Raw genomic sequence first — 14452 nt, 5'->3', positions numbered from 1 at the left:
CCAGCTTTTGAAGAGTCACAGTTTAAAGAATTTAAATCTATGTCCTTCCTGACTCACTTATCTCCAGTGATTTTATAAGGATATGAACTTGCTTTCAGCAGCAGGTTATATTTCTTTTCTTACAACCAATTTCTAAGGGAGTTGCATTTTTAACTAGAAACTTTCACTAACCACTTCATGGTATCACCTATGACATCACCTCAAAACATCACAACTATTGTTACACAAAGGCTACTACAACTATTCCTGCTTCTGTGTCAACTGTGCATGACGACTGGCTTCGTGGCACTGTTGATCATTAGCCATTCTGATCTCAGTGGGCTTGAGGAAGCATCCTACACTGAAAGTTTTGTCTCCATGCCAATGGTCCATATTTCTCTCCTTTGCAACACATTCGTGCCACTGCCGTTCTTTTCAGAAAACAAAGCTGTTCCTTCCATCTACAAACAATTCTGATGTAGTCCAGTGTATCGGCCAGCCCAGGCCACAATCCCTCTTTGTGACACTTGAACCAGTCCAACTATTTCAGACCCTTCAGCAGGAGTAGACCAGCAGTGATTTTTGCAGTAACGTAGATTCCAATTTCTTTCAGGCTCTCTGGTACACCTCTAGATCCCCTCTGGGACTCATTTTCAGTTCAGAAAGACCTTGTTATAGAAATGTTTTGACTACATCTACAAAGTGATGAATTTTTATAGAACAGAAGACCTAACCTTAAATATGATTGACAACCTATTCAGTTCTCTTCTATGAACGTATTGATAATTACCTTAACATAGAACACATGCATTAAGTAAAAAGTATATTACTAGCAATGCTGAGAATAAACCACTAACAACAACTCCCATGGCTATAATGCTGACATGAAAATGCCCAAAGATGACAAACCAATACGCATTTTTTCTAGAACTCTATTATTTTATTGCAGACTGACAACCCAGGGAATCAAACATATTCTGTCCAATTGGTCCCCATGTATTTAACAGGAGCAGCTTCCCTGTCCCCTTTACATAGGAAATGCACATCTGGACTGTCTACAGGAGAGAAATAAAGATTTAGAAATTGTGTTCTGGCAGAAACAGAATGACATTAACAGACAAGCAATCGAGCACATAACAAGCATCCATATAATCTCTATTTTAGGTCAAAATCCACGCTATGCTACCAACCTTTAGTTTCACTGACCTCACTGTGTTCCTGTGGGAAAACCACACTCGGAGGTGATGCTGCTATGGAACAGGTTGTGATAAGTAATATCTTCTTAATATCTCACACAAAGCAGGGGAACGAAATGAGATTCCTTTCAGACCATCTAAGTCGGCAATAATCCCATGGGAACTTTTTATCTCAGTGTTATAAAAACTAAATTGGCCGGCCAAATGAACAAAAGGCATGTCATACCAGGTGATGGTTTTCTGACTGCAGCTTGCCACCTGGAGTTCATTAAACCACTTCTGCCTTGCAGCATGACCTACCTAGCTTTAATCGTGTTACCAGAAGAAAACATTGATATGCGGTGTATCTTTCATTTGACTTAACTACAGGGCACAAACCGCAGTTGTGATTCCTCCCCATAGAGGCTGTACTGAAAGAAAAACAGCACCCTGTTTTCAGTACAAAACAGGTATTAAAGAGTTGTTACAACATACCACACGCTCCCTTCCTGTTTCTTGGTTCTCAGTTCAAGGACTCTATTCAATAAATAACTACACTTAATTGACGCAGCATTTGCTTGAACCTAACTGTCAAAATGTCTTGACAATCAGATTTCTCACCCCAAACTATAATTTTCCATTAGTTGGAAACTTCAGTCACTGATAAATTTCTTATTCTATGTCGACTGGAAAAGGGAAAAAATCTATTATTCCAACAAGCAAAGTTTTATATGTATGACTTTCTTGGCTTATAATATAAACATAGTAGATAATTTAACTAAAACATTATGTATGCAGCAGGGAGCATTAAGTATTTTTACAGTAATTTGATGCACTATTGTAGTAATTATCCTACTATTCAGTGAAATAGAATATTTTCTATTTTAACCCAGCATTCAAACCACATACATTTACATTCTTTTACAAGCTTTTCTGTGCAGTGAAATACACAGTGCATGAAGCTGCGTTAAAAGATCAGAATGCTTGAAAAAAGCCCAGACTTTTTGTTTCTGCCTTTTTAAGAATACAAAGAAAATGAGGGTGGAAAGCTGCTGCGCAAATGGTAAGAGGGTGGATCCAGCCTCTATACCTGGAAGAGGAAGGACAGTCATTTATTTCTATCAGATAGTCTCCGTTTGGTGACTGCTTAAAAATATGTACTATCAGCTGAAAATAACTCAGAAGAAATGCCAAGTCCTACATACGCTTGAGCCTCTCTGTAAATCTATTGAAACCAGCAATGTTATTTATACTCCTTCTGTAAAAGAGTAAACGGTTAGTGACTGCAGTTCGTGAAACTAGTCATAGGAGTAACCAGTTATTGAATTCCCTACAACACTCTTGCAAATGCTCTCAGCTTTATTTGTGAGTCTCAGAACAGTCACCGTTTTTCTTAAGAGCCCTTAAATTTGGCTAGAATCCACTGATTTTCTGAGAATCTCAGGTTTCTTGTAAATAAAATAGTAAACTTTTAGCCATTACGGTCCAGACAAAAGCCTGAAAACACAACTAGACTGTACCCCAAAGCTTCCAAAGCCACAGACTATAGAGGAAACAACAGGAAGTGCATATGTATTTATGGTTTAATCTCACTATTTTTAAGCCAATGTAATGACTTTGTGGGGCCTGAATCATAATTTTTGAAGCCTATGAAATATAAAGAATAATAATTACACTGAAATACCAAAATCTGCCTCTTGAAATTAAAGGTATTTTTAAACAGGGACCCAGAAAATGTTATTTTTTTTAAATGGAAAAATCCGTTTAAAATATTGTAGAGTAGTTAAATGATTGACAGCACTAAAGAAATACTACAGATTACAAGAAAACAATTTCTTCTCCTCAGGTGTACTCTTTATTCTCATAACAACTATTACTTCTCACTGACAATACAATGAAAATTAAAGTTACACTTATATTGGGGGCTCTTGCATTAGGGCCAAAGTTCTTCAGATTGAAAAAAACCCCCAAAACCCAAAACATATACACACCAAAAAAATTCTGGGAAAATGAGGGCAAATCCTGAGACTCCTGAGCACACAGGTGGCTTGTTCTCAGTTTGGGATTTCTTCAGTCACTGAAGACAAAATAAATCTTCACCTTTCAGGATGGTTACAGATTTTCCTATGGATGTTAAAGGTGACGTCTGCCTTAATTAGCCTGGACAACTTTTATTTGCATTCATAGAAAGATTGATGAAAGCAGCATTAATTATGCTAACAGGCATAACACAACGCAGCAGTCATGGCACCCAACATGCTGCATGACAACTCACACAGATTTGGTGTGGACAGCACACAAAGTGACCAAAGCCTTGTGTTACTAATGCTCTAGAACCTGCTGAATATGATGAACTGGTAAGTAAAGATGATGATTGATAACGCCTTGCAGATCACTATCTCTGTAATTCTAATACCTCAAAAACAATGTTTCCATCTGCATTTTTATGTCTGCTTCAGAGAGGGACCAGAAGAGAGTTTGAATTAAAAGTCTAGTCTGTATGAGGATTTAAAAAAAAGTGCAAGTGACAAGCGCTGAAACAGAGATTCGGTCCTTGCTCAAACAGTGGCTGTAAAGCTTCCAGCCTTGCTTAGACCCTGCAGACTTTTCCCTCATTCAGGGTCAAGCACGAAGAAATGGGGGTAGGGAGTTCTGAGGATACAGAAATCCACAGGAGTTTATTTTAATAGCCACTGCTAGATACATACATACTAGAGAAAAAGTACCTAATATAATTTACATTACACTGGAATATTCCAAACTCAGACAACATTTATTTCTTGTAACGAAAGAGTTCATCTAATTGAAATGAGATTTGAACATAAAACTTAGCAGAAATGGATCAGCTCCTTTGAACTACACAATGGAAAAATAGTAGACAGTGAGATCATTAGTTAGTACGTTGCAATAAGTTGGAAACAGAAGAGATGTCTGGCTCCCTTAAAACTATTTATCAGCAGGTAATTTTTGGTCTGTTTGAAAGCCTTTGCCAAGGCAGCAAGAAGACGACCAGAACTGATAGAAGGAAAAAAATCACTGCTACCTAACTAGCATAACAGTACAGGGACTTCTGAAGCTGTTAATTGATAAAATATCCTGACAGCTTCCCACATTTCCCAGGAGCATCACATAAGAAAAACGTCTAGACATAGTACCAGTGATACCACAGAAGTCTCAAGAACACAACCAGATATTTTCTTTCAAACTTCTTTGAATGAATCGTTTCTATTTCGTATCAAACAAATGGTTAGATTACTATGAACACCTATAGCACAATTCTGGGTCAGGCAACCTCACAAATTCATGAAAGGGCCAGAAGACAACAACAGAATTCACGCTCGGCTCCCTCAGGAACAAAATTAAGCTGAACATGGGATTCTGCTCATCAGTCATTTTGAAATTCCTTTGTGCCACCAAATGAAACTACTGTCTTCAGTACAGGCTCCCTAAATTACCATCAGCTTGCACTCCAAGCACAAGTTTTTATGTGAACATTTTTGCATGGACAAACTCACATGTGAAGACACATGCAATGCAAACATGCACATGTGCAATAGCAGGCGAAGCCTAGAGATCATTTCAGCCTAGATGTCTGCTGATGTCCTCACAATGCAAGAACTTTGGAGTTTTAGAACACCTCTGACAAAGATATTGGCTAAAAAGCTGTAGTAAAGTGGATTTAAGATGGCAATGGAATGATTGTACATTACAAAAATCAGTCAAGATATGAAAAAGAACAAAAATCTATCAGGAATGAAAGTCTTGTTTCTGCTTTAGAGTACAATTTCCTTATTTCTAAAAGCAATTCCCTCATTGAAATGAAGAAACAGAGACACTCAGTATAATAGCTGTCACTACCGTGTCACTTTTATACGAATGTACTTGGACTATAGCCTCTTCTACGCTGCCAGTCATAACGCCCACTGAAGGTAGTGGAGGGAATGGGATGCATCAGCTTTAGTGATCACATGCGCTGCTATTCCTATGGATCAACCCTGTCAGTAAACAACAGTAGCAAATGATAAAGGAGACATTTAGTCACTTACCGTCCTGCCGATAGCTTTCTAAGGGCATCCCTCCCAAATTCTGTCTTCAGGGTTTGAACTGGTCAATAGTAGAAAGGAGGCTGCTTTCTGTAAGCTCTAGACTGGCTCTCTGCTTCCAATTGTTTCTGTCCTCCCTTTTCTACATTTTTTATTTCTTCTATGGGTACAACTGTCTTCACTTCCCACTGATGTCATCAGTCCTGTCATATATAGGTGTGTTCACAATTCCACTGCCTCCACTTAACACTTCATAACTCACTTGTGTTCAGTCCCAAAGAACAGGATGTAGTAGCAACACTAGCAACCTTGTCTAGTAACATGTACTTAGGATGACAGGGAGATTCGATTACATCCAAAAAGGAATGTGCCTAACTACTTGCAGACAGATGTATGGCACAGAGTTCCTATAGAGTGATATACTGTACCAAGACCTAAACAAATTCCCATTTGATCTTCATGTCGGGCAGACTGAAAACAAGTCTCCCTAATTACAACTTTGTATCCCTACTGTACTGCAGAAAATGGCAGCATTATGGAAAATAAGGAAGAATTAACATGGGAAATTTAACTCTGAAACTATACGCTTTCAGCTCCTAGGAAAAGAAAACTCATCTAAACATGCCCATCACTGCTGCATTAAACATACTGGTACCACCAGCTGCCTGGCAGCTGAGACTCCTGCAGCAACAAGACTAAAGCAAGTTGCTGTATCAACAACTTCTTGCACTTAACCAAATAAAGTTGGTGCTTGAACATAGGATATAAAGGAAACAAAAGTAGTTTGAAATACCCTATGGATAACCTAGAAATAAGTTAAAACTTGAAGCTGCATGTTTTCAATGTAGCTAATTTAGGGTAACACTAACAGATGACCCAACAATGTCAAACGATGCCAAATTCTTAGAACTACAATGCCAAATTCTTAAAACTCAGGATAAATAAATGAATAAATAAAGGTACCTCCAAGACATGTGGCTGAACAAGGAGTAAATCCAATGTATTCCCAGTCGTAAATCACACTGCCATCTTCAGCATGTGAAAATTCTGGTGTGTAGGGGACAAGATCAGTGTCACAGGATGCCTGGTGACAGACTCGTTCTGTTGGTGGCTTCACATCTTCACATTCCTCCTCAGGCAGTTCAACCTCAGTCTGAGTAAACGCAAGAAGAATTTGGCACTTCACATCTCGCACCTGTATGCCATTGCCACACGTGGCACTGCACGGAGACCAGGGTTCAGGAATAAACCTGCAAACAATCAAAGCACAATAGAAACACTTTAATTTTATTCCATGTAATTGTGACTGTGTATGCACAGTTAAAACATACCTAAAACACATAAATGTATGTCTATACACAAAGTAGACAATACATAATACTATCTGATGCTTAAAGATAATGCATAATCAAGTGTCTCAAGTCTTTCACTTGTCCCCCACCCCAGACCATTTCTCAACATTCACACACACAAAAAAAAAAAGTAGGAAAAGAGGAAAAAGAATCATGAAGAGTAGGGAAAGTTGTATCCTTTTGGCAAGAAAAAAGAACATCACCTAAATCTTTTCTTAAACTCCTTCCGCAGCAAAAAAGGAGAAATTCCACAAAGACATACCTATAAAGTATAAAATAGCTCCCCAGGCACACTAACTTAGGCATATGCCAAAAGTATATTTTGTCTGTTTAAATCTGAGAAAGGCCATCACCTTATGTCATACTAATAATCAGCAACGAGGCAGAAGAAAAGCACTTCTTATATCTAGCTATCTCCAATGCACACCACCGCAGGCTGCTGTTCAGATTTAATCTTGTAAGAAGGCTCTCATCTTCAATAAAGAGGTCTAACCGTCTCAGTCTATAATCCATCATTTTTATTAGAAAGTATTTATGCTCCTGATGAACTATAGTAAAATCTTATTTTACACATCATGAATTTACTGAACAAAAGGAGGTTTTAGTCTATAATGTTCTCTGACTTTGAGGGTCACATTAATATCTGACAATAATTTTCAAAACAGCACTAGAGCCAAGGGGCCAACTTTCATTAATAAAGTCATCCTGAGTGGCTCTAGGGTACAATTTATAAGAAGTCAAATATAGAGTTTCATATGACATTTTTTCAAAAGGTTGCAGTTGCTCTTTATTGTATGGCCAAATGCAGGTGATGATCAAAACATAAATGGGAGACACAGGAGGATATATTTGACCAATGTTAAAAATGTATTTGGAAGAAAAAAAAATCTAAATTAGTATTCAAAGATCTTCTCCTTATCTTTGATGAATAATTATCTCTTTACTGCAGAAAAGCTGCCCTTACAAATACAGGAACAGTTGTGTAAGACAAAAATCGGTATTTATGCTCTGCATACACAGTAAGTATAGAAAAATATCAACACGGTCTGGTTGATTCTGTGGACAGTTTATCATCTTGAGCTAATAACTTCTTGCCAGTATATACAGAGGAAGAATCAAATAGAAAAAAAGAACAGATGAGTGGGTAACCTGTAAGGATACTCTATCTCAGTCCTTGGGGTAGTCACCCAAGCTGTGCTTGGAATAGATCCCAAGACAGAATGTCTCCTGTGGAAAATATTCCCATTTCCAATAAAGGTTACAAGGTAACTGGTTATTCTTTAAGAAGATGCTGATGAAATACCTTTACAACTCTACTACGAAGATAAATAAAGATGTCAAAGCCCGTCACTTCAAAGTTTTCTTGAACAGAGCCTCAAAATTTTAGTTAGAGCTCAGTGGTCCTTGACAGACTTCAGTAAAGGGCATAGTATCCCCAGCTCCTCTTGAAACCAAGGAAAACTGCAAGTGCTCATCATTGCCCAAGTCTGACTACCTTTAAAGTAGATGACCAGATTGACTTTTATTGGAAGAATATTATCAAAATGGTGGATGGTTGTGTCCTACAGTGATAAAATCTGAGTAAATGCCATACTGGTGCCACCTAACAGCCCATTGAGTCCAACAGCACAGCTGGTAGGGGTCAATGTCCAGATGTTTTTCATAACAAATTCTGACCAAACATCTGTGGGAAAAGCTGCAAAGGAAGGCTTTCTCTTACCCCAGCAGATAAAAATCAGCTTAACCCCAAAACATCAGATCTTACAGTCTTTTCAAAGACAGCCATGCAAACTACCCAGGGTGGCCATGGCAAAATCGCCCTCTTCCAACAAAACGCTTAAGCACAAGCCTAACTTTAAGCACATTAGCAGTCCTTTGAAGTCAATGGGACTATAACATGTTCAGAGTTAAACTTGTGCTTAAGTGCTTTATTGGATCAAGGCCATTGTGCATAGGCTTAACAAAATGATGACTTTCTTCTCCTTTCTCTGTAAAAAGCCATGTAAGTCCATTTGTAGTTATGTACCTAATTTAAAAAATAAAATTGATGGACATTCATAGTTTAAAAGAGTCGGTTGGTGTTCTGACCACACCTAACAGCTTACAGTCCGAAAGCCTGAAAGCAAATAACTTTTTTTGGTAAAAGTATGACAGCAGCATACCAGAAATTAGTGTTAGTTTTGTATACTGTTAGTTGAATGCATTAAAACAGTCCAAAAATAATGTATGATGCATTCTTCTGAAATCCTGTATAAATGAAAGGAAATTTTGAACCACAGCAATCCTTTCATTCAGTAACCAATTGATTTATAAAGAAACTCAGAAAATTCTAAGCATTTTTTCTTTGACTTATAGCAAGCCTATAATATAATTGAGGTTTTCCTGTTGAATATTAGTGTCTGGTATTTTTCAGTGAAGTGCAAGATAAAAAAAACCTCCCAAAATACCTTTTATTCTACCTTGACATTTGCTAAACTAGTCACATGGCTATTTAGCTATTAAAATCCTAAATTATAGAACTTTTCAAAGGATGACCATGTAAAAGTCACTCTTTGAGTACCTTCAACTGAAGCCAATGGTGACTGCTAATACAAAATTAGAGCAAGGAACTGACTGGACAGTGAGAGAGCTCCAGAGGTTGGCATTGTATCTGAATTTTGAGTTCAGGCAGATGATTGCTTTATTTTTATATTTTATTTAGCATAAACACAACCAAAGCCTGTGACAGATCATTAAAGCAAATGCCATCAGCCTCAGAAGTAATATATTTTTTTGCTCAGTGGCATTCACAGCACACACATGGCAATGCTTTGGACACAATACTTCCCCCGAAGCAAATTCACTCTGCCTTTGATGGGCATACACTCAAAGTGATCTCAGGTCAGGATTAAGCAGCATCAAAGCATTTGTATTATGATGCCTTGCAGATCATCAGAAATTTATAATGGAATGGATAGGACGGTGGTAACTGAAAATTTTCTGAGATCTTTAACTAAGTTTGGAGATGAGATTCCTCTTCTGATTAAAAAAAAGGAAAGAATGGAAAAATGCCAATCCAAGCAGGCAGAACTTTTCCAATCAGCCTTTTTGTACTGTCTTTCCTTCCAGCACAATGTAGAAATCAAATGCCCCTATAATCTGCACAGATAAATGATGTACACACTACAGATGCAGTGGAGAGTATGTCCATGCTACAGTGTTATTGGTCTAACACTAATGGAAATGTGCATTCACCTGGCACACTCTGAAAAAGCCAGTGTAGGATGACCTGGAAAATGAAGCAGTGACCTAAACTGCTGATGGTAAAACTGGGACAGAACAGCCCAACCAAACCAAATCAACCCTGAACTGAAAACGTAACTTAGTGCAGCCTTCTGCAGCTTTCTAAAGACTTGGAAAAAAATGGTGTCTCTTAATTTTTTTTTAATTTTCTTTTTTTTATTTTCCTCATGCCTGCAGTTCTTGCTTTCAGTTAAGACAGGAAATGCCTAAATCCTGAAAAAAGGCTGCTCTTGCGATATTTTCAGTCCAACCCTACTGCGCCAAGGGGCCTGGATAAAAGTTTGCAGAAGCATCTAAAATGCTGGCTGGTTACTGTGGCAGAATTTTCATGATGCTGGCACCGTACCCCACAAAGCACCACCCCTGCCTGCTTTGAGCAGAGTTCGCTGCCAGCTTTTATCAATCTCAAGTGTAACGCCTTGGACAAAATCACCAGTCCATTTTCAGAGAAGCAGCTGTGAAAAATGTGTAATTCTCTATCACCAAAGGCACGATGGCAACATTTCTGTGAAAACCACTCAAACACAATGAGCAGTAATCTTTATGAGATGCACATTGCACATTCAGTGACTGCAACTCCACACACAAACCTAGTGATTACTTTTTAGCTCAGGTTGCTGAAAAAATATATCAGCTTTGGAAAGCATTTTAGGTTTGTCCTAAGCCATGACAGGGAAAGGCAGTTGAGGTGTCTATTTCTTTAACTTATGATTAACAAAAAGGATGCAAAAACCTTGCTGGAGCTTCTCTGCGAATCCCACTGTAACTAAGAAGGCTCAAGGGAAGAACATTTAAAATAATGATTGGTATCAACTGTCATCACATTCCACAACTAAAAACTAAAAAGGTCAGACCTACATTTTTCTTGGCCTCACTTTAAGGGCAGTCATTTTTTATTTTGCTAATAATAAAAAAAAAAAAAGCAGCTTTTGAACATTCCCCCTCTATGTAAATTCAGGACACCAGCCGTGGTAGACCACAGCGGCAGAAGTATTTATCTTCCACAAGCTACTTTTGGCATATCCATCATTTGTGGGTTCTAAAACACAGCTGCATTTATTCTCTTATTCATTATCAACTAAAATATCACACGAAAGCATAGAAAGACAGTTGCAATAAAAGGATGGACTAGAAGTTGAGACTTCATATTGTGGTTTAAGTTTGGATGGCAACAGAATAACTACAATTAAAAGTGATGGCATTTTACCAAGGAAATCATAAGCCTCCTGCTAGGCAGAGGTGGGCTGTGAGTTATCACTGCACCATGTGTAACAGAAAACAAAGTTAAACAGATCCAAAAGAGAGGGAAATCTTATTATCATTTACTCTAGGAGAAGCAACAACCTATTGTTAACAGTTTCTTTTTAAATCCTAAACCCTGACCCAAAAATCTCACTCCAGCTAAAAGACAGGAGCAGTTAGGGCATGAGATTTAAACTTTTTGTAAGAATTGCTCTGACTACAAGACCAACAGGCAATGTCCAAAAAAGAATGAAGTCAAGGATCAGTTACTTCTCATTGCTCCTTACCTGCCAGCTTCCTTAGAAGAATAAAGAGCAGGTGACAGCAGAAGACAGGCGAAAAGAAACGAAAGGGGAATCTGGCTGCAGCATTACAGCTGGGTCCCAGGAGAACCCAGAGTACCCAGACTAGGAAAGCACAGCACCTCAGCAACACCTCCGTAAAGAGAAGGATGGCAGAGAGAGTCATCAGAAAGAAGTGGCTGGAGAAACCTTTTAGACGTAGGTGAAGATGCTTCCAGAGTAAGTGAAGAAGAAAAATAATTCAGGAAACTGCAAAACTGCACAGCTGCGACAGGACCTGCACTGAGAACTCACACACATGGCTGCATTCACACTGCGAGGCTGCGGCGGAATACATTGGTCATGTCTAGGAAGGCACGAATAACTGCTTTCTTTGTAACGACAAGGTACGAGGGAACCCATTACAAAGTTTCCGGCTCAGCTCTATTATATTCTAAATATACTCTGAACTGACATGCTGTGTCCCTGCCAGTCCTTCCTGCTTGTTCTGTCAGACTGCTGCTGAAGGATCCTAAAAACCTAGAGACTACATTAGCTCACAGTTACCACAGCATGATTTTGTAATGCCAGAGATCATTTTCTTTATAGCTTCATGCTGAATCCTATTTAGAGGTGGCCTCATATACCTTCTTTCTGATATGCTGACATTCAACAGGCACACTTGATTGCATCACCCCCTTTGACAACCACACTTTATTTTTATATCTTTGCTACTACCCTGCCTGAATTCAGGGCCACCAATTTGGAGAGTGAAATAACCACTCACAGTAGGTTGACACTTGACTCAAGAGGCTAGAGCAGTGAAAAGTTTAAAGTCCAGTCACCATAACTATGCAAAAACCTGTTTGGCAAGAGGTTTCTTCTGTGAGTCAGTGCAGGTGTAAAGATTTTATTACTCATGATCACACCTGTTGGTGTTTGTGTGCCAAAAAGCAGGAATAGCTACATGGAGAAGAAAAAAATAATAAGTTATAGGGCACACTCCACTCTCAGAGCAATATAAATCCAAAGTAACTTCAGTAAGCTCATCGAAATTATTTTAAACTAACATTACTACAAATGAGTGCAGAATTTGGCAAAGCACAACAAATTACTGTTCAAAATCTCTCATGAAATCCTTATAGAAAGTTACTACTTTCTAGAAAGTTATATACTATATATTTAATATATTAGATACATATATGTATGAAATGTACACAGGGGATATAAGCAGTTGTGTGGATGCCCTAACCTACAAGGGACAGGAACAAGTGTAGCTAGATTTAAGTTATGCTTTCATCCCCAGGACTTAAATGTTGCAAGGCTTACCCCCATCAGCTTGTAAGGGGGCTCACAAAATCCAGATGTTAGTTCACACACGCACGTGTGTGAAATATCACAACTTATCCCCATAGATTCAACTAAGCTCAGAGATCAGCAGGTTTTTCTCACTTTCTTTATGCATTGGTCTCACCCCCCCAAGGAAATCCTGGCAATGCTACAAAGTACCTCTTAATTTTTAATACAACTACTACATTCTTGAGGTAACAGCAATGAGTGGGATAAAACTAAATTTATTTAATTTACATCTGCTGAAATGCTTCCCAGCATTAATTAGGGCTTAATTAAGCTAAATTAAGATCCCTTTGCCTTGCTTGAACAATACAGGGACACTATAATAGAGCGGCTCTGTGTCATCCAGAACAGGAGCTCCAGAAGCAAAGCTATTGAGATGTAAAATTAGGAACAGCTCACAACACAACTCATCTCCCAAGGAGGGCCAACTGTCAAAGCAAACTGCACAGCAACAGTCATTCCAGATGATCTGCGAAACATGCCGGAAAAGTTTCTTCACTGTAAAAGACAATGTACTTACGTTGGCTCTTCTGAGACTGTTCTGGTCTCTTCCATTTCATGCGCCTGTTTAAACCATGGCAATTTTGCTTCCACAGGATTTTTTTCTGGTAGCGGAAAAAAAAAGCATTCAGTAATTCCTTAAAATCAAAGCAATATGTAGATGTTAGCATTATTCACCTTAGCACTTCACACTTTGCATTGCCTATTGATCTAATGCTTTTGAATAAAGATATACTGGATAATAAAACATAATTTACCAGAAAATTTCTTCATGATGTTTGAGCTCCATTCTGACACCCCTTTTTACTGAGAGGGTACCAGTAATCCAATTTCCATCCCTTTTTAACCTTTTACTTCCCTCCTACATCTTCCCCAAATGCAGGCAGTTTCTAGTAGATTGTACTTTATATCTCAGTGTAATGGACTATCATCATAACTTAAGTTTATAGCTGAAGAGAAGCCAGAGCATAGCAAACGTACATTGCTTTCCAGATAGACTGGCTTCATTAGAAAATTTTCACAGAAAATATTTTCATTTTTGCAGAGTTAGCTGGCTTTCCCAAAATTTGAAGTTAATTTAAAAGACAACACTAGCTTCTTTTATCTGTCTATACAACCTACACTTTTGTGATGCTTTTTCTCGGAGTACTGTAAGGCAATTGAGGATCTGCGCCTCCAAACTTAAGTAAAACCCCAGAAGGTGGTTCTTAAAATTTCAGTGCTAGTTTCTACTTCATGGTTTAACCCAGAATAGTTTTCTGCTTGAGGAATTCTCTAGAGTCTGAAAACATCCTGAAGAGAAACATAGGGTTGTCTACAGAGAGCTTTCACTTTTTTCTACGTAAATCTTTATGTTGAGTTGTGAAGGTCTGAAATACAGCCTTTCAAATAAAAACTGAAAGAATGGGAGTAGCACCCACTAAAATTTTCTGGGCCCAGAGGAACAGAAACGAGCAAAGGACAAGATATACTAGTTTCCCCCCTCATCTCTATTTTTTCTTTTCACCTTCCTACCAACTGCTTCATGACTTACGAAATCTTTTAGAGAATATTTGTCAATTTACATCATTGTTACAGACCTTTTCAATATGCAGAAATGGAGAAGAGAGAAGGAAAACACTTTGATTACAACTTAATGAACTGATGAGGCCCACTGAGAATGCTGACACATTTAATGAGATGCAAACAAACGAGATCCCAGGTGATACATACAGAGTATTATTCCTGTTTCAAGTATTATG

General features: G+C 38.2%; 1 protein-coding gene across 7 annotated transcripts in view; it reads right to left on the bottom strand.

Moving 5' to 3' along the window:
• Positions 1 to 14452, bottom strand: part of ADAMTSL3 (ADAMTS like 3) — a 186649-nt gene that overhangs the window by 37580 nt on the left and 134617 nt on the right. For all 7 annotated transcript variants that reach the window (XR_008578650.1, XM_054837231.1, XM_054837228.1 and 4 more), the window contains exons 15-16: positions 13231 to 13315; positions 6161 to 6447 (exon numbers count right to left, since the gene is read on the bottom strand). Coding sequence is in view for 6 of the 7 variants with exons in the window: in XM_054837231.1 (XP_054693206.1) it covers positions 6161 to 6447; positions 13231 to 13315 (372 nt within the window). In the remaining variant the exon portion in view is untranslated. The remainder of the gene's footprint in view (positions 1 to 6160; positions 6448 to 13230; positions 13316 to 14452) is intronic.

The sequence above is a fragment of the Grus americana genome, chromosome 10 (assembly GCF_028858705.1).
Source record: "Grus americana isolate bGruAme1 chromosome 10, bGruAme1.mat, whole genome shotgun sequence".
In the NCBI taxonomy this organism is placed as follows: domain Eukaryota; kingdom Metazoa; phylum Chordata; class Aves; order Gruiformes; family Gruidae; genus Grus; species Grus americana.
Note: the sequence above shows the minus strand (reverse complement) of the source record. Positions and strands in the feature narration are given on the sequence as shown.